The following is a 21,221-nucleotide window of genomic DNA, read 5'->3' as shown; positions in this document are numbered from 1 at the left end:
CAGTACAGCCCCTCAAGTCTTCACCAGGGTAATGTCGAACGTAGCGGCTTGGCTTCATCAAGAAGGGATAAGGGTATCCCTATACCTAGACGACTGGCTGATAAGGTCACAATCAAAGAACAAGTGTCTGGAGGACTTAAGAAAGACGTTTCTAATGACCCAGGAACTGGGACTCATCATCAACAAGGAGAAGTCCCAGACCGAACCAAGTCAGACAATTCTCTATTTGGGGATAGTTCTGGACTCAGCTCGTTTTCGGGCTTTTCCCTCTCGAGAGGCAGAACAAGTGCCTCGAGAAAGTGCAGCAATTCCTAGGGAGAGAGAAGTGCTTGGCGAAGGAGTGGATGAGTTTGCTGGGCACCCTCTCCTCACTCGAGCAGTTTGTCTCCCTGGGAAGGTTGCACCTCAGACCTCTGCAACACTTCCTTTCAAGAGTATGGGACAGGAGAAATCAGGAGGACTCCTTTTCTTTTCTCATTCCAGCAGACGTCAAAAGGCAGTTGAGTTGGTGGCTGGATCCCGCAAAATTGAGGGAAGGAATATCCCTATACAAGAAGAACCCAGACCTAGTGTTGTTCTCAGACGCTTCGGAGTCAGGTTGGGGAGCAACACTGGGGAACAAGGAACTCATTCTCTGTCCCTATTCGAAGCAGCAAGGGAACTCCTTCTATGGACGAAGGAGAATGGAATAAATTTGTTAGCGAGATTTGTACAGGGACAAGAATGTGAGGGCAGACATGCTCAGCAGGAAAGGGCAAGTTCTTCCAACAGAGTGGACCCTCGATCTGCAAGGTTGCCAGGAACTGTGGAAGTTATGGGGGAGGCCATCGATAGATCTCTTCGCCTCCAGCAAGAACAAGAGAATCCCCAACTACTGCTCCCTGGTACCGGACAAGGAAGCAATAGCAGTGGACGCCTTCTTGATGGACTGGACAGGGATGGATACTTATGCGTTTCCCCCGTTCAAGATCATCAATCTGGTTATCAAGAAGTTCGCCCTTCTCGAAACAGGGAGAATGACCCTGATAGCACCTTTTTGGCCAGCAAGAGAATGGTTCACAGAGGTAGTGGAGATGCTAGTGGACTTTCCAAGAAGCCTTCCTCCAAGTCCAAAGCTTCTCAAACAGCTCCACTTCGAGAGGTATCATCAAAACCCCCTCGCTCTACAGCTGACTGCATTCAGACTATCGAGAAGCTTGTCAGAGCGAAAGGCTTTTCTGAGCAAGCGGCTAGAGCTATCGCAAGAGCGAGGAGGATATCTTCGCAGAGAGTATACCAATTGAAGTGGGAAATTTTTAGATCTTGGTGTAAACGACACAAAGTGTCCTCAACCACTACCTCTGTGAGTCAGATTGCTGATTTTCTTCTGTTCCTCAGACAGGAATCTAAACTGGCCGTATCCACGATAAAAGGATACAAAAGTATGCTTTCAACAGACTTTAAATACGGATTTGAAGGATCTCTTGAAGTCGTTTGAAACGACTAAACACAGTAAGACCCCCGGCTTGGAATTTGGATGTGGTTTTGAAGTTCTTATGCGGTAGGAAGTTCGAACCCATCTCGCAATCGACCCTTAGAGATTTAACTAAGAAGACGTTATTTCTGATGGCTCTCGCCACAGCAAAAAATGTCAGCGAGATTCAGGCGATGGAGAAGCACGTAGGCTTCACTCAAGACGGAGCTGTATGTTCCTTAAGGCTCGACTTCCTCGCTAAGAATGAGAACCCATCCAAACCCTGGCCGAGGACGTTTGAGGTTCCTAACCTCACAAACTTGGTGGGTCAAGAGGAGGAGAGACTCCTCTGCCCAGTTAGAGCTCTCAGAACATATTTGTCACGGACCAAGAGTTTAAGAGGACCTTCCAGTGCTTTATGGTGTTCCGTTAAAGATCCTCAAAGGCCCCTCTCGAAGAATACATTGTCATTCTTCTTGAGGGAAACAATTAGAGAAGCTCACCTCTTATGTGAGGAGGAGAACTTCGGTCTCTTAAAAGTGAAGGCCCATGAGGTGAGGGCTATTTCTACGTCTTTGGCATACCAGAAGAACATGTCAGTTAGACAAATAATGGACTCGACATTTTGGAGGAGCGACTCTGTATTCGCTTCTCATTATCTCAGAGAGGTAAGAGTAGACTACGAGAAGTGTTACTCTTTGGGTCCATACGTAGCTACGTCTTCGTTATTGGGCGAAGGAGTTACTACCTCCCCTCAACCTTAACTTTAGTTTGACATACCTTTATTGGGGTTTGTGTTTTTATGGTTGTCTGAGGAGTGGCCTGGTCGAGATGGCACCCTCAGTCTAGCTAGATAAATAAAATATCTAGTCTGCAAGGTTAGGTGGTTAGGTTGAGTAAGGTTGCAGTTAATTAAAAGGGGAATAGGTAGTGCAGAAGTCTAGTCACGTTGTTGGTCTCGCCCCGTTTGACAGACTCTATTGAGTGGTTTCAGCATAGCAGGTCTCATCCTGGCTGGCGCTCCTAAGGGAAAGCGACTCAAGAGGCAGGAACTTTTGAAGTCAGCTAAACCTTAGCAGGTAAGGAATCAAGGGTTATAACCTACAACTTTTAGTTGTTTCCCCAACGATGTTGGCTGTCTTTCACCCACCTCCAAATGTGTGAATCAGCTATATATATATAACTGCCAGGTAAGTTCTATTCATAAAAATGAAGTATTTATGATAAAACAAAGTTTTATGAATACTTACCTGGCAGTCATATATATATTTTAAGGCCCACCCACCTCCCCTCAGGAGACAGGTCGGGCAAGAGATGATCTGAGGAATAGAAAATGGGAATGGTTCCAAGTACCACCCTGTAAGGGTTGTTAACCACCTAACCGGACACCTACCACTCGGTGGTTGCCGCGAGTTTTGAAAAATCTGCCTAACCGATAGAGACTATAGCTATATATATATAACTGCCAGGTAAGTATTCATAAAACTTTTGTTTTATCATAAATACTTCATATCTCTAAAGAGAAAATGAGATATTGTACTGGGTTTTATATCATACATCAGAACTTGTGGATCAGACTCATTTTTATTGCTGGATCCTATGCTGACACTGATTATTAGAGTGTATTAAATGTAATTGCAAGTCCTCACTTTCTAACTTGAAATTTCCAATATATATAGGCTGATCCTAGGAGTCCCATGGCATTTTCAGTGCTGAAAATACTGCTGGGGTTATTTTTGCATCAGTGCTGAGGATGCAAAGTTCTATTTTGTTGAGTCTAACCTTGCGAATATGTAAATGAAAAGGCAGATCACCTAGTTAAGGTTGCTGCAGTAAATTTTGTTTCCCAAGTATTTGCTTTTCCTTGTCTGAATTTCTTGTCCTACATCACATAATCAATTTACAGATTATTGCGGGAACAGTGGAATTCATGTAAACTTCTGTCAACCCATTTTCTGATATGGTGAAAAGATGAATTTTGATTCATTTACCCCTTGTTACCCTATGGTTTTCCAAAGGTGCCTGATCATTGTCTCATGAGAACCTTATGGAAATTCTTTGTTCATATTCTTCATTGGGCCTCGAGAAACTTATGGAAATTCTTTGTTAATATTCCTCATTGGGCCCATTTACCACTTTTCCTGTTGATAGTAGTTTCTCTCTCTTCGTATTCCTTTTATAATCTGTGACCTTAAAATCCTGTCCTAATGTACCCTTTCCCGTGATGGTGATACTACTCCCATTCATTGTTTTCAAACATCTAACTCACCTGGTAGTTATATATATAGCTTACGTCCCTGACGTCACGGCAGAATTTCAAAACTCGCGGCAATCGCCGATTGGGTAGTCAGGTGCACCACCTGTGCGCCCTCTACCTGGTACGTAGCACCATACCAACTATTCCTCAGATCTTCCCTGCCGCCGCTACGGTGACATCGTTGGAACTTCGCTCGTTATAGCCCGTGTCTTTTGCAGTATTATTTGGTGAAGTACACTTTGGCTTTGGCTTTCGCTTGATTGGATTTTGATTTCGTTTCGATATTGTTGGTTTGACCTTTGCTTGTTTTTGATCTCTCTTTTTGATTTCTCATCATGTCTGATTCTGCTTCAAGTTTGAGAATGTGTGTGAAAGGTTGCAAGACTAGACTTGCTAAATCCTCTTTAGATCCTCATTCTATTTGTAGTAAATGCAGAGGAAAAGTTTGTGAGATAGGTGATAGATGTGATGAATGTGTGGGCTTGCCTGAGACTGAATGGATTGAATATTACCGCTATGTGCGTAAATTAGAGAAGGATAGGATAAGGAGAGCGAAGAAGACCTTGTCTCGCTCCTCCATAGACAGTCAAGGAATAGATAGTTCTCTATCCCTCGATAATCCTATTGATCCTCCTCCTGTTGTATCATTACCAAATCCAGTTTCAGAAACAGGTAAAAGTCCATCATTACAGGACATGATGATGGCCATTCAAGCCCCTTGCCCTTGGTCAACGGGTAGAATCCCTGGCACAAGACAGGGATAAATTATGGTCTAATATGAGAGATATTAAAGTGAATAGTGAAATTAGTGCAAGTGCAGTGGAGGGTGCGGCCGCTCGGACTTGTCGTGCTCCTAGTCCTAGACCTCTTCCAAGCTCACCAACCCCTGTGAGAAGGAAAGTCGACCGACGAAGGGAGGCGAGAGGTTTTAGCTCCCGAGCGGTCGTCCCCTCGAGCGTACCTGTAGACGATCCCCAGGACGCTCACCCTCGCTATAGGAAAGGCGAGGTTAAAGTGTTTTCTTCGTCTTCTGACGACGCAGTACCCAGACGGGGCTGGCGTCAGACTTCTAAATCCAGACCCATTAAAAGGAAATCCCAGGACGCCGAGCGTCTTGATACTGGACGCCAGGACGATATACGTCAAGAGCGTCCAGGATGTAGTCATTGGAGCAGCCCGAGCGCTTCCCTTTAGGTTCCGATATTTGCTCTCCTACCAAATTAAGACGTAAGACGTCGCACAGGCGACCATCGTCTTTGGTAGGAGGCAAGGAAATATTGGAAAGGGGGAAACCTTCGGTGCAAACTCTTTCGATTCCGATGCTTGCTCTCCTGCCAAATCAAGACGCATGATGTCGCACAAGCGGCCGTCGTCTTTGGCAGGAAGTAAGGAAGGATCGGACGAAGGGAGACTTTCGGTGCGTGCTACAACTCCTGTTCGCTTCCCTTTCGTCTCCGATGTTTGCTCTCCTACCAATATAAGACGTAAGATACCGCACAGGCGGCCGTCGTCTTTGGTAGGAGTAAAGGAAGCATCGGACGATTGGATGCCTTCAGTGCATGCTCCTGCTCCTCCTTCGGATTGGCGTTCTTCAGGCCTTTCATCTCAAGACGAACAGAATGAAGAGAGAGAGATTGACTTTGCAACTTCTCTAGTCTGTTCCAGCAGCAAGAAGCTCCACAGTTTTCCGTACTGCAAGATTTTAAGCAGAAACTCTCCTCTCTTATGCAGTCATATCAACCTGCTACTCTTACTGTTAAACGCCAGGACGAAAAACGTTTTAAAGCACGACGACAGGACGAAAAACTTCTTGAAACAAGACGCCAGGATGAAAAACATCTTGAAGCAAGACAGCAGGACGATAAGCGTCTTGAAGCAAGACGCCAGGACGAAAGAAGTCTTGAAGGAAGACACCAGGACGAAAAACGTCTTGAAGCAAGACGCCAGGACGATAAACGTCTTGAAGCAAGACGCAAGGACGAAAAACGTCTTGAAGCAAGACGCCAGGACGAAAAACGTCTGGAAGCAAGACGCCAGGACGAAAATCGTCATGAGACAGGACGCCAGGACACCAGGCATCAAGGTACTGGACGACAAGACTCCAGGCATCAAGAAACTGGACAGCAGGATGCACAAACGCAACATGACATCGCTACATCAGTTGTGTCTCAATCAGAAGAAAGGAATGAAGACATCCCCCATTCTCCTTTTGATCAGATGCAAGTCGTTTCCGAGGAAGAATATCAAACAGATCTACAACCTTCAGCAGATCTTAAAAGGCTTATGAAAGTTTTTGCGGAACTTTTTCCAGAAAGTTTTGTGCCAGCTGCCCCTCGTTCTCCACCTTCAGAGTTCACTTTAGGGAAGGCTTCTAAAGAATCCGACTTTACGAAGATGGTATTATCGCGCTCTTGGAAAAGAGCCTTGAAATTAATGAAGGAATGGATGGACTCTAAGAAAGACCAGGGAAAAACAGCTTACTCATTTCCTCCGGCCAGATTAGCTTCCAGATCCAGCATCTGGTACGACACTGGAGAAGTCCTAGGTTTGGAGTTCCAGCTTCTTCCCATGGGGACTTCTCTAGTCTTGTGGACTCTTCTCGTCGGACGGCCATGGGGAAGACGAAAGTGTTTTGGTCTTCCTCTGAAATGGACCACCTCCTCAAAGGGATTTTAGAGCCTTCGAAGTCTTTAACTTCCTAGACTGGACTCTGGGTTCGTTTGGGAAAGAAAATTGAAAACTTGAAGTTCTACCAAAACGGAAGAACTCGTTCACCTTATGTCATGCATTGACAAAGCGCTTCGAGACGGGTCGAACGAGCTAGCAGCCCTTTTCTCAGCTGGAATCTTGAAGAAAAGGGCCCAATTTTGTTCTTTTCTTTCGAGTGGAGTAACGCTCACTCAGAGAGCGGAACTGCTTTTCGCTCCCCTTTCGACTCATCTTTTTCCGCATAGTTTGGTAAAAGAAGTATCCTCAGCTCTGACTCAAAAAGCGACACAAGATCTGATGACTAAAGCAGCAAGGAGAGTTGTTCCGTCAAGTTTTGCAGGACAGAAACTTAAAGAAACCACTCCTCTACCACGTAGTTCTCGGCCCTTTCGAGGTAGATCCCTCAGGAGAGGGAGTGCAAGACCTATTACAAAAAACTCCAAGAAAAGAGGCTTCAGAGGAGGAAGTAATAAAGTCTGACAAAGTTCTTCTTCAGACAGTGGTAGGAGCCAGACTCAAAAATTTCTGGCAAACATGGGAGAAAAAGGGAGCAGATCCTTGGTCTATTCAGCTTCTCAAAGAAGGATACAAGATCCCTTTCTGGAAAAAAACCCCCTTAGCAGAAAGACCGATCGATCTGTCAGCCAAGTACAGAGAGGAGTCCAAGACTCTAGCGATACAACAAGAGGTTTCTATGCTAATTCAGAAGGAAGCAATAGAAAGAGTTCAGAACCTGGAATCTCCGGGGTTTTACAATCGATTATTCCTGGTCCCCAAGAACTCGGGCGGATGGAGACCGATTTTGGACGTGAGTTCCCTGAATTTTTTCGTGAAGAAAAACAAAATTCACTATGGAGACAACGAAATCAGTTCTTGCTGCAGTCAGACGAGACGACTGGATGGTTTCGTTGGATCTCCAGGATGCTTATTTTCACGTCCCGATCCACCCAAACTCCAGAAAGTACCTAAGATTTGTTTACAAGACAGAAACATTTCAATTCCGAGCTCTTTGTTTCGGTCTAAATACCGCACCTCAAATTTTCACAAAACTTATGAGCAACGTAGCAGCAATGCTACACAAGAAACGCATCAGAGCCTCATTGTATCTGGACGATTGGCTCCTCAGAGCCCATTCCTACGCCGACTGTCTGGAGAATCTTCAGAAAACAATTCGATTATCAGAAGACCTAGGCCTTCTGATAAACCACCAGAAATCCCAACTGATCCCATCCCAGGAAATCTTGTACTTGGGGATGAGGATTCAGAGTCAGGTTTTTCGGGCTTTTCCGTCCACATTGAGAACGGAACAAGCTTTAGAGAAAATAAGAAACTTCCTAAAGAAACAGAAGTGCTCTGCGAGGGAATGGATGAGTCTGCTGGGGACCTTTTCCTCGCTAGAACAGTTTGTCTCCTTGGGAAGACTGAACCTACGCCTCTGCAGTTTCATCTAAATCAGCATTGGGACAAGAAGAAGACACTAGAGTCAATGTGTATTCCCGTTTTCTGAACGACATGAAACACTATCTACAGTGGTGGAACGATCCCGTCAAGCTCCAGGAAGGCCTCTCCCTAGAGCAGAGGAACCCAGACCTAGTGTTGTTTTCCGACGCCTCGGACTCGGGCTGGGGAGCAACACTGGGGAAGTTAGAAGTCTCGGGCTTCTGGAACAAGGAGCAAGTAAAGTTCCACATCAATCTGAAAGAATTGACTGCAGTTTTCTTAGCTCTCAAGGAATTAGAGAGCGTAGTCCGGAACAAAGTGGTACAGGTCAACTCCGACAACACAACGGCGTTGGCCTACATCAGCAAACAAGGCGGGACTCACTCAGTCTCTCTGTACAGAGCAGCAAGAGAACTGCTCCTCTGGACAAAGGGAAAAAACGTGATTCTGGTAACACGCTTCATTCAGGGAGAAAAGAATGTGAGAGCAGACATCCTGAGCAGAAAACATCAAGTCTTGACAACAGAATGGACTCTCCATCAGGAAGTTTGCAAGAGTCTATGGCGAATCTGGGGGCGCCCTTGCATAGATCTCTTTGCAACAGCGCAGACAAGACGGATGGAGACTTACTGTTCTCCAGTCCCAGACCCCGAAGCAATCCACATAGATGCGTTCCTTCTGAATTGGACACATCTAGACGTGTACGCCTTTCCCCCATTCAAAGTGGTACACGAGTGTTTACAAAAGTTTGTGGCTCACGAAGGAACCAGGATGACTCTAGTGGCACCCTTCTGGCCGACAAGAGAATGGTTCACAGAGGTACTGGAATGGATGGTGGACACCCCACCCAAGAAGCCTTCCGTTAAGAGTAGATCTACTCAAACAGCCCCACTTGGAAAGGTATCACCAAAACCTCCAAGCTCTTCAGCTAACTGCCTTCAGACTATCGAAAAACTCACAAGAGCTAGAGGATTTTCGAGGGAGGCAGCGAGTGCAATTGCAAGAGCAAGGAGGTCTTCAACCATTAAGGTATACCAATCGAAGTGGGAGACTTTTAGAGGATGGTGCAGGGACAACTCTATTTCCTCTTCCGGTACCTCTGTGACTCAGATAGCAGATTTTCTGCTATACCTCAAGAAGAGACGTAACTTTTCTGCTTCTACTATCAAGGGTTATAGGAGCATGCTAGCAGCTGTCTTCAGGCATAGAAACCTTAATCTATCTGATAATAAGGATCTACAAGATCTTCTTAGATCCTTCGAGACAACTAAGGAAAGAATACAATCCTCAACATCTTGGAATTTGGATGTAGTCCTCAAGTTTCTCATGAGTGACAGGTTCGAACCCTTACAGGAAACATCCCTTAAGGACCTCACCATGAAAACTCTCTTCCTGATTAGCCTAGCAACAGCAAAGAGGGTCAGCGAAATCCATGCCTTCAGCAAAACTGTAGGTTTCAGACAGGGCAAAGCCATCTGCTCGCTACAGTTGGGATTCCTAGCCAAAAACGAACGCCCCTCTCAACCCTGGCCCAAGTCATTCGAAATTCCGAACCTCTCGGATCTCACGGGTGAGGAAGTAGAGAGAGTTCTTTGTCCGGTAAGGTCTCTGAGGCATTACTTGGAGAGAACGAGACAATTACGTGGCACTTCAGAAGGGCTTTGGTGTTCGGTCAAGAAACCCTCTCTGCAAATGTCGAAGAATGCGCTATCCTTTTTTTATAAGGCAATTAATTAGGGAAGCGCATTCAGCATGTACTGAAGCAGATATGAAGCTACTTAAAGTTAAGACTCACGAGGTTAGAGCGCTGTAGCAAACCTCGTAAGCATTTAAACAAAATAGATCTCTTCAGAATATCCTGGACGCAACATTCTGGAGGAGCAAGTCAGTTTTTGCGTCGCACTATCTTACGCAAGTGCAAACTTTGTATGAAGACTGCTACACACTGGGTCCGTTTGTAGCAGCTCTTTCAGTAGTGGGAAAAGGGTCTACCCCTTAAAACCCATAATCCAATACTCTTTTTCTTCTCTTGGAACTATTGAAAAGTTATGGTTGTTTGTGGAGACTGGATGCAGTCTTCCACAATCATTGATCTTTAGTCAGGTGATCAACTTGTTCCTTAGTAGTGCCCGGAACAAGAGTATTGTAGGGAGTCTAGTCACATAGAGGTTTGACCGGTTGACAGTCTCCAAGAGGTCTTCAGCCCCCTGGGTGGGGGATCGCTGGACCTCATAAGGAAAGCAGACACAATGAGACAGGATATCATTAAAGTCAGCTTCCTTAACAGGTACGAACCCGTAAGTTTGTTTTTATTAACACTTATGTCCAATTCCAACGATGATAGCTGTTTCTGACCCTCCACCAAAGGTGTTAATCAGCTATATATAATAAATACCAGGTGAGTTAGATGTTTGAAAATGTTATTTTCATGATAAAATAAATTTTTGAACATACTCACCTGGTAGTTATATATAATTAAATTCCCACCCTCCTCCCCTCTAGAAACTATGGGCATGGAAGATCTGAGGAATAGTTGGTATGGTGCTACGTACCTGGTAGAGGGCGCACAGGTGGTGCACCTGACTACCCAATCGGCGATTGCCGCGAGTTTTGAAATTCTGCCGTGACGTCAGGGACGTAAGCTATATATATAACTACCAGGTGAGTATGTTCAAAAATTTATTTTATCATGAAAATAACATTTTGCATTTTAAATTACATAGCCTGTCTCTTTTCTCGTTAGGTGGGATTTTAAGGCAATTAATAGCCTGAAAGCTGTTTGCTCTTGTTGGGTTTTGCCTCATTGAAGCAAGTTACTTTTGTTTTATCTGTACAAGAAGCTGTTGAATCTTACCTTTTGGCTGTTCTGTTCATTCACAGCCTTTGCTGATGCTCTGGTTTAACCCCTCAAAGAAGTAGTTTGTTTGAGTGTGGTCATAAATATAATTGAGGTTAGATATGTTTGTTGTGATGATAAATGATGAATGCTGAAAAATGGTCAAGCAAAGTTCAGAGGAAGATCAGTCTAATATTTAAAAAAAATAAAGGAAAGTTGAATTAGAGATGGCTAATTTTTCTTGGACAGAAAACCTGCCTTGCAGCAACGGTAACTGCTGAGAGTAGTGCTGTATCTGAATTTCACTAATACTGGCTGGTGAGGTTACTTCTTGTAGGTTCAAGCTTGTTTATCTCTTAGGTGTAGCAAATTTGTCAAGGGTAATAATCCTCTAACAATGGTAATTTTGCATAATGCTAATTGTTACTTCAAGTGCTTAATCCACAAAATGTAACCCTATCTTTTGGGTATCTATGAAAAGATAAAATACTGCTAAAAATATATTTGTGGAACAGGTATTTTTAATTTTGTGTGCTGTTGTCCTATATATAGTATACGTGATTTAGTAACAGCAGTATTAAGAAGTACATTTTTTGGTACTCTGACTTCAGGTAACACTACCACAACAACTGAACCCCCCCCAACAACAACAAAGCCTGAAACAACTTTGCCACCAGAAACCACAACAACACCACCTGACACAACAACAGCGGCTACAACAACACCAGTGCCTGAAACGACAACACCACCAGCGCCTGAAACGACAACACCACCAGCGCCTGAGACAACAACAACACCACCAGCGCCTGAGACAACAACAACACCACCAGCGCCCGAGCCAACAACAACACCACCAGCGCCCGAGCCAACAACAACACCACCAGCGCCCGAGCCAACAACAACGCCACCAGAGCCCGAGACTACAACAGCAGCGCCAGTTCCTGAAACAACTACTCCAGAGCCTACAACAACAACAGGTGGGAACTCGCATGAAGTGTATGGGGTCACTTATCAGGATTGTTTTTAAAGGCGAGGCAATTAGTGGTATGGGTGCACTTTTCTCCAGTAGAGATTTTCTTCTGGGTAGACAAAGCTTAATACTTTCAATAGCTCAGAAATCACAGATAGTTACCCAACCCATTGCTTTATGATAGGTGGAGTGAAAGATGGCATTGGTATGGCCCAGTGCACATAAAAGTAAGTTTTGTACATGCAACTTACCCGGCAGATATATACTTAGCTATAGACTCCGTCGTCCCGACAGAATTCAAAACTCGCGGCACACGCTACAGGTAGGTCAGGTGATCTACCATTCCCGCCGCTGGGTGGCGGGATCCGGAACCATTCCCGTTTTCTGACAGATTTTCTCTGTCGCCGGGGCCGACAACAACTGTTGTTGGTTCCTCCTGCTTGGAATTCTGCTCGTTCGCTGAGAATTTGTTGGATTGATTATTATTATTATTTTTTTTTTCTTCTTCTTCTTCTTCTTCTTCTTCTCTGGCTTGGCATACGCTTGTTGTGGACTGTTTTAGGAATTTGATTAGGTTTTTTCTCTCACGATGGCTGATGTTAAAGTAACACCTATGTTTAGAGTGTGTGCAAGGGACGAATGTAGGGTTAGACTGCTGAAAGCAGAGATAGATCCCCATACAGTTTGTGTTAAATGCAGAGGTTCTGAATGTTCTTTTGACAATACTTGTGCTGAATGTGAGGGACTAACAGAACAAGAATGGAAGAATTTATCTGCTTATATCAAGAAACGAGAGAAGGATAGAGCTAGGAAGGCTTCCGCAAGGAGCTCAAGTAGATCTTGTTCTTTTGAACCTGAGATAGAAACTAACAAAGTAGATTCTAACTTTTCTCCTGTAACCTCAGCCCCTTCTCCCTGTGTTGAATCTAAGGATTCGTTTTCAGAAATGGAGATTATGAAATCCTCGATCAGGGAGCTACAGGAACAGTTAAAGGCTATGGAAGCTAAAGGTAAGAGTGTCAGTGAGTGTATGACCCCAGTGCAGTGGAGGGGGCGTCTGATCGGCTCCGCATTGCTCCTAGGCCTAGACCTCTTTCAAACTCCTAGGCTGCCTTGGATAGCCGTAGAAAAGGCATCCTGAGGGAGTGCTTTTCAGCTTGGGACTTCTCATCGTCTAAGTGTGGATGGAGCTCTGCCTCTAAGTCTCGTCCTTTGAAGAGATCGTGGGTTTCGCCGAAAGGAGACGCTTTTGATTCGAGCCCCGACAAAACTCTTCCTGCTTAACCTGCAAGAACAGTTGTCCTCCCTGGTAGGCGCTCTCACTAAGGATTCTTCGCGCAGGAAAGACGCCTCCCTACCAGTGAAGAGATCGAAGTTTTCCTCTACTAGCAAGCGCTCATCTCCTTTTAGAGGAGACATCTCTTGACTCTTCCAGGCGTTCTTCTCCTTTCAGGAGATCTCCTTCTAGCAGGCGCTCTTCTCCCGAGAGACGATTTCGTTCACCCTATAAGCGCTCCTCACCGCCGTCTAAGAGTGCTCCGCGCAGCAGACAGCTCGAACCCCTTAGGAGCTCTTCTTTTCGTAGTAAAGTTCCCAGCAGTAGCCGCTCTCAGAGGAGACGCTTAGCTACAGATTCACGGAGAGATCAGGAGTCGGACTCCTCTGTTGATTACCAGCATCGTGGCAGGTGTCAAGAGCCTATCAAGAGCCAGGATCTAGTTAGGCGCCAGGAGCCTAGTAGGCGCCAAGAGCCTAGTAGGCGCCAGGAGTCTAGTAAGCGCCAGGAGCCTTTCAGGCGTCAGGAGCACATCAGGCACCAGGAGCCCAGTAGACGCCAGGATTTTGTTAGGCGCCAGGACCCTTGCAGGCGCCAAGGATTGAACAGGACCCCTTCACACGTAATGAACTCTTCAGGGAGTAGGAGCTCTTCTCCTCGCAAGACACAGGATCCTGATAGGAGATCTTCTACCTTCAAGAGCTCCCTTGCAGCTTGCAGCAGCAAGCATAGGTCGCATGGAAGGTGCTCTCCTTCACGTGACAGAAGTCCCGCTCCTTCTCAGAGCCACTCCCCTTCGAAGGGCTCTCCTGCAGCTGGAGGGTTAGAGGAAGTCTCGGAGGAAGAATTTCCAGTTGACGTAATAGTGTCGGACTATAAAAGGCTGTTTTTGCTTTTGCTGAAAGAGTTTGGGGAGGGATACGCTTCAACCAGCTGATCCGCCCTCACCAGGATCTTTGCTTTCGAGCACGAAGTCTCCAAAAGCCTCCTCATTCGTGAAGATCCGTCGGCATTCAAAGGATTTGGAGAGTGGCTTCAGTCAAAAAGAGAAGCGGGCAAGACAGTGTTTTCATGCCCTCCTTCCAGGCTGACGGGAAAACCTGGAAGATGGTATGATACAAAGGAGCCTATGGGCTTAGGGCTTCCCTCGTCGGCAGATGCAGACTATGCTTTGCTCGTGGATTCTTCAAGGAGGCGCTCTCTCCTCTCAGCTAAGGCTACTTGGGGGATGTGCGAGCGACACCATCTCCTCAAGGGCTAGCTACTTGGGGATGTGCGAGCTCGACCACTCCTCCTCAAGGGCCTCTTCAGGACACTTGAGGTGTTCAATTTTATGGACTGGTCTCTGGGAGCCCTGGCTAAGAGATCCCAAGATCCGAACTTCGTGAGCATGGAGGAGCTCTCGAGTGTGTTGGCATGTTTGGATAGAGCTGTAATGGATGGTTCGGTGGAGGTTGCTTCCCTATTTGGCTCGGGAATCTTAAAGAAGAGGTCAGTTTACAGCTCATTCCTGACCAAGTCAGTCTCTCTTCTTCAGAGGTCGGCCTTATTTATATTCGCCTCTTTCTAGCCACCTCTTCCCACAGGACACGGTGAAGGATATAGCTAAATCTTTAGCTGGCAAGGCTACACAGGACCTCCTTACACAATCAGCGAAGAGATTCAAGCCCGCTGTTCCCTTTACAAAGAAGGAGAAAGCACCTCTTCAGCAGCCCTTTCGAGGAGTCTCTTCTTCTTCGAGAACCCCTTTCAGAGGTAGGAGACCAGACCAGAGAGGAAGACCTTCCAGGAGGCCTGTCGGGAAGGCAAAATGAGAGAGAAGTCCTCCAGATATCTGTAGGTGCCAGACTTTTGAACTTTGCCAGAGTCTGGGCGCAGAGAGGGGCGGACAGCTGGACCCTCTCAATCCTCGAGAAAGGATACCTGATCCCCTTCAGGGAAAATCCTCCCTTAACGAAAACTCCAAGGGAGTTGACGGCAAGATACAAAGATCCCGTCAAGAGTCAGGCTCTCCTGCAAGCAGTAGACCTTATGCTGCAGAAGAGGGCCATAGAACCAGTTCAAGATCTCCATTCACCAGGCTTCTACAATCGGCTGTTCCTGGTACCAAAAGCCTCGGACGGGTGGAGGCCGGTTTTAGACGTAAGCGCGCTGAACTTCTTTGTGATAAAGAAGAAGTTCTCGATGGAGACTTCTTCCTCTGTGCTTTCTGCTCTTCGTCCAGGGGACTGGATGGTATCCCTGGACCTTGAAGATGCATATTTCCATGTGCCAATTCACCTGGCATCAAGGAAATATCTCAGATTCGTGTCACAGGGAAGAGTATTCCAGTTTCGAGCGCTGTGCTTCGGACTATCGACGGCCCCTCAAGTCTTTACAGACATCCTAAGGAATGTGGCACATTGGCTACATTTAGAGGGGATCAGGATCTCAATGTACTTGGACGACTGGCTCATAAGAGCAAAATCAAAGGATCAGTGTCTGGAGGACCTTTCTGTAACACTAAGATTGACGCAGTCTCTGGGACTCCTAGTCAACCTCGAGAAGAACCAACTGGATCCCCAGCAGAGCATAGTCTATCTGGGGATTCAGATGGATTCTCGGGGCTTTCTAGCTTCTCCATCAATAGAGGATAGAACGCTGCCTAACGAAGGTTTCAGTTTTTCTAAAGAAAGAACATTGCTCCGCGAGGGAATGGATGAGTTTGCTGGGAACCCTCTCCTCGTTGGAGCAGTTAGTTTCTTTGGGAAGGCTGCACCTAAGACCCCTTCAGTATTATCTGAAGGAGAACTGGGATCAGAGTTCCCAGGACCTAGAAGACTTTAGTTCTCACGGACAAGATCAAGGAGGATCTACGATGGTGGCTGGACCCAAAGAAGCTCAGCAAAGGAGTATCTCTGCACATACAGAGCCCTCTCCGAGCGTTGTTTGTTGACGCGTCGGATTCAGGATGGGGAGCAACGTTTGGCTCGCAAGAAGTGTCAGGCACCTGGGAAGGAGCACAGGTGTCCTGGCACATAAACAAAAAGGAGTTAAAGGCCATTCATTTAGCTGTCATTCACTTCCAAAAGCAGATCTCAGGATCGATCATTCAGGTCAATTTGGACAACACGACAGCCCTCACCTATATCAGGAAACAAGGGGGTACCCATTCATTCTCCCTTTACGAGACAGTGAGGGAGTGGCTGCTTTGGGCTCAGGAGAAAGAAATCTCTCTCCTCACCAGGTTTATACAGGGAGAGAGAAACGTTCGGGCGGATCTGCTAAGCAGAAAGGACCAAGTTCTCCCCACTGAATGGACCCTCCATCCGCAAGTTTGCGAGCAGTTATGGGGGTTATGGGGAAGACCGAACATAGACTTGTTCGCAACCAATTGGAACAAGAGACTGGAGAATTATTGCTCCCCGATTGCAGATCCAAGAGCAATAGCCATAGACGGCCTCCTGATGGATTGGAAGGGCGTAGACGGGTACGCATTTCCCCCCTTCAAACTAGTAGGGGAAGTGATAAGGAAGTTTGCTTCCTCAGAAGGAGCGAAGCTGACGTTAATCGCCCCATTTTGGCCAGCCCTAGACTTGGTTACAGAGGTGCTGGAATGGATGGTGGATCTTCCCAGATCGCTCTTTCTCAAACAGCCCCACATCGACAGGTATCGCAAAAACCTCCCTGCTCTAAGTCTAACTGCCTTCAGACTATCGAAGGACTCGTTAGAACGAGGGGGTTTTCTCGCGAGGCTTCGAAAGCAATCGCAAGAGCCAGGAGACCTTCCACGTTACGAGTGTACCAGTCGAAGTGGGAGGTGTTTAGAAGATGGAGCAAGTCGCAGAACGTATCCTCTTCCAGTACCTCTGTAACTGACATTGCGGATTTTCTTCTTTATCTTAGAAGTGTCTCAACGATAGAAGGGTACAGAAGCATGCTAGCCTCTGTTTTCAGGCAAAGGGGGTTAGATGTCTCAGAGAACAAGGACCTGCATGACCTTATTAGGTCTTTCGAGACCTCAAAAAGCCAGACCAGGAAGAATCCTAGTTGGAATTTGGATGTGGTCCTTCAATATCTTATGTCGGACAAGTTCGTACCTTCTAATAAGGCCTCCTTTAGAGACTTGACAAGAAAGTCTCTGTTCCTTTTCGCCCTAGCAACGGCAAAAAGGGTAAGTGAACTTCAAGTGTTAGAAGGCAGAGTGGGTTTTAAGAAGGATGCTGCAATTTGCTCTTTTAAGGCTCTCTTCTTAGCTAAAAATGAGAATCCATCAAAACCATGGCCAAGATGCTTCGAAGTGAAAGGGCTTTCTTCTCTTACGGGGGAAGAACAGGAGAGGACTTTATGTCCGGTAAGAGCCCTCAAGTTTTATTTGCAAAGGAAGTCTCTATTAGGAGGTACGGAAGAAAGTCTTTGGTGCTCGGTCAAGGATCCGACAAGACCTATTTCGAAAAATGCTCTAACGTTTTTCATAAAAGACATAATTAAGGAGGCGCGTCTAGCTTGTGGTGATGAACAGTTTAAGCTCCTCAGAGTGAAGGCGCATGAAGTGAGGGCCATAGCAACCTCGATGGCGTTTCACAAGACGTGGTCTCTTCAAGCCCTTATAGAGTCCACGTATTGGAGGTGTAACTCGGTATTCGCTTCTCACTACCTAAGAGACGTAAGAGTTACTTATGAGAAGTGCTTCTCACTCGGGGCGTATGTTTCCGCGGATTCAGTGCTGGGAGGAGGAGCTGAGGTTAATCCTAATTAGTTTAGTTAATTATTCTCTTTTTTAACATTGTGGTGTGTGTTTTTATGGTCGATTGGAAGAGGGTATAGGTAGTAACCCTTTTCAATTCCTAGTTTCTAACATGTTAGGAGGGTCAGGTGGTTGGTATTAACTGTTGGTCTCCTCGTTGTGTTATATTGTAAAACCTAAAGCTCTGTCATGTAAGAGGGCTAGCCCCCATTGATATGATACAGGTCAGGCTCTGTCATATAAGTGGGTAAGCCCCCATTGACACGATCCATGTAGGCTCTGTCGTGTAAGCGGGCTAGCCCCCTTTGACATGATCCAGAAGGGCTATTCAGTTATAGGTCGATACCTCGCTGAAGCTCTTGAGGCATGCAGGCTCATTGACAGTAATCATGAAGTCTGCCCAAACAGGTGAGAACCAAGGATTTATATCCTACAACAATTGTTGTTTTCCCGTTATTATTTATTTATTTATTTTTTTTTGGTATCTAGCTGTCTCTTACCCTCCACCAAGGGTGCCAATCAGCTAAGTATATATCTGCCGGGTAAGTTGCATGTACAAAAATGATATTGTTAAGATACAATAAAGTTTTGTACATACTTACCTGGCAGATATATACGATTAATGGCCCACCCAGCCTCCCCTCAGGAGACAGGTGGAAGAGAAAATCTGTCAGAAAACGGGAATGGTTCCGGATCCCGCCACCCAGCGGCGGGAATGGTAGATTACCTGACCTACCTGTAGCGTGTGCCGCGAGTTTTGAATTCTGTCGGGACGACGGAGTCTATAGCTAAGTATATATCTGCCAGGTAAGTATGTACAAAACTTTATTGTATCTTAACAATATCATATTATAAACCCCACCATACTTACAAACAAGTTAAGTTCCGGACTGCCATTCCATTTGTATGTTGAGTTTTTTTGTAAGTTGATTACTGTACCCCTCGTGCATATTTAAGTACAGCATGAGATAAAATCAATACATTACTGTTGGTTTTTTTTTGTCCTAAAACACAATAGTGGACTCCCACTTAATTATTTACACTTTACTTTTTCACGGTTTTATGTGGAACATATCATTCACTTTTACTCTGGAACTGACCAATTCGCAAATTTTTCTATGGACTGTATCGCTAAAATTATCACTTCGTAATTTACTTTCTTTTTTCATAGGCTAACACTGTGCATTCATTAATTACTGTATTTTTTCATATTGTGGTAGCGACTAAATGCAGATATTTATGATTGAAATGATTTAGAGTGTAGACTAATATACTGCACTACTGTACATACAGTGGATACTACTGTATGTACGTGTATGCAGTTACAAGTGATTGTAGAGGCAAAAAAGTGAGGGGCGCACTGTACTACTACATTGTACATACATACATATAGTACTCTGTTGACAGAATAGGCATGCAAAACAAAATCTGAACTTATGGGTGGCAAAGGGTACTGCTATGAACACAATTTTAATATGGGATCCTGGTTGTTTGTACAGGCAGTCACCGGGGGTTCCGTTCCAATGGCTTGATGATAAGTAAAAGTTACCGCTAACCGAGAATCTGCAATTTTCAGCTCTTATTGGTGCCAAGATAACCAGATTTTGGCACTGATAACCAGAAAATGGCATTTTGTTCATGAAACTTACCTGTCAGATATATATATAGCTGTATTCTCCGAAGTCCGACAGAATTTCAAAACTCCCGGCACACGCAGTGGGCGGCCAGGTGGTTAGTACCCATTCCCGCCGCTGGGAGGCGGATATCAGGAACCATTCCCATTTTCTATTCAGATTTTTCTCTGTCGCGGTAGTGAAAACACCTGTTTCCATTACCTCCGCCTAGGATTTTGAAACTTCATTAGCCGCTTAAGTATCCTACTTATTTTTTGAATGATTGACTTGGATTTGTGGCTAGGCATACGCTGTCATAAATTAATTAAAATTTTTTCATTGCATATGATGTCTGAATCTAGTTAGCCTAGTTTCAGACTTTGTTGTCTGCAACGGGTAAGGGGAGGCTACCGAAACCTTCGGTAGACACTCGCTTAGTATACATGACGTTTACACGTTTTCTTTGTTGAAAGATCAATGTAATTAGTGTAATGTTGACTGATTCCGAAAGAAGACGTATGATTCGTATGTACGCAAATGAGAGCGTGATAGAATCAGGAGGTCTTCCTCCACAGTAAACAGAAGTTAGAATAATGAACCTACTAACCTCCAGTAGACTTTATTTTGCCTAACCCTGTGGTATGGCTTACCGGCCTAGAGGAAGTGTCTGTGAGAGGTAATGCCCTTTCTATTATGGTGGATTACATCAAGTAAGCTTGAAAAAGTGCTCGCTCTCCAATCAGTGTTGTGAGTGTAGTGATGTTGATTTTGCCCCTAGTGTGGAGGGGGCGTCAGATCGGTCCTATAACGCCTCTAGGTCTAAACCTCTGTCGGACTCCCAGGACCAGGGAGGGGGCAAGTTGAAAACCGAAGGAGGGTTACGGGAACCCCCCACCGATCTGGCGTCCCTTCGGCAGGACCTGAAGACGCTTCCAAGGCTGCCAAAGATCGTGCACGTGCACGAATCATGAAAGATTGCTTCTCGTCCTCCGAGGCGTCCTCCCCGCAAGGTTGGAGCTCTCGGAAGGACTCGCGCCCTCTAAAAAAGAAGCTTTAGAGAAGAGGATGCTTCACGTCCTCTCTCTCGTCAGGAGGGAGCGTCAGAGTACTGATCTGGCGTCCCTTCGGCATGACTTAATATCGATAAGCGTGACAAAGACGCAAAATGTCGCACAGGCGGCTGTCGTCTTGGTCAAGAGATTAAAAATGTCCTTAAGGCAGGACCCTCACGAGGACGCCTTTCGAGACATTTAACGCTCTATCGAGAGGAAGGAACGTCTTTGCTCTTGTAGCAAGGATTGTTTTCTTGCTTTCTAAGACGCTCCCCTCCCTCCTCCCCTCATGGTGCTATGTATACGTTATGTGACGTTCGCTTTACGTACTACGAAACGGGATATTGTTCAAGCTCATAAGCTTGACGTCTGGCAAGCTGATTTGCATAGTCAAACAGCTCGCCAAGACGCCTCTTACTCGTCCCTAAGGGACGCTCTGTCAGCGGACAGAGATGACACTGGACAGGCTATCCTAGTTTTCGACAGGAGAAGGGCAAAGAATTCCTCATACCCAAGAACATACAGGGTCCTTTTAAATGCCCTTCTGCAGTGTCGATGAGCGTGACAAAGACGCAAGATGTCGCACAGGCGGCCGTCGTTTTTGTCAAGAGTGGCGAACGTCCTTAAGACTCGTCCTGATGACGATCACCGTACTTATGCTTAGGACGCTCGCGTTTCATGAGCGGCTCTCCCTTCGCCAGGAAGCCTCTCAGGTTACTCGTGTTGACGCACGTCATTCACTATGACGCTTCCCTTGATGTTCGTCGCTCTTCTATTCCGGACGCTCTTCAAGACGCTCAAAGAATGCAATCAGGACGTTCGGCAAGCACCTCGCGAGGATGCCTTTCGGAACGCTCGGCGTTCCTTTTTTGAGCGCGTTTCTGGATAT

General features: G+C 45.8%; 1 protein-coding gene across 1 annotated transcript in view; it reads left to right on the top strand.

The window, feature by feature from the left end:
• LOC135218162 (integumentary mucin A.1-like) overlaps positions 1-21,221 on the top strand; it is a 139,249-nt gene that overhangs the window by 17,178 nt on the left and 100,850 nt on the right. Inside the window, exon 3 of the mRNA XM_064254312.1 lies at positions 11,307-11,672. Within this exon, the coding sequence (XP_064110382.1) occupies positions 11,307-11,672 (366 nt within the window). The remainder of the gene's footprint in view (positions 1-11,306; positions 11,673-21,221) is intronic.

Source organism: Macrobrachium nipponense, chromosome 9 (genome assembly GCF_015104395.2).
Source record: "Macrobrachium nipponense isolate FS-2020 chromosome 9, ASM1510439v2, whole genome shotgun sequence".
In the NCBI taxonomy this organism is placed as follows: domain Eukaryota; kingdom Metazoa; phylum Arthropoda; class Malacostraca; order Decapoda; family Palaemonidae; genus Macrobrachium; species Macrobrachium nipponense.
The sequence above is the reverse complement of the archived record's forward strand: the minus strand, read 5'-3'. Positions and strand labels throughout refer to the sequence as shown.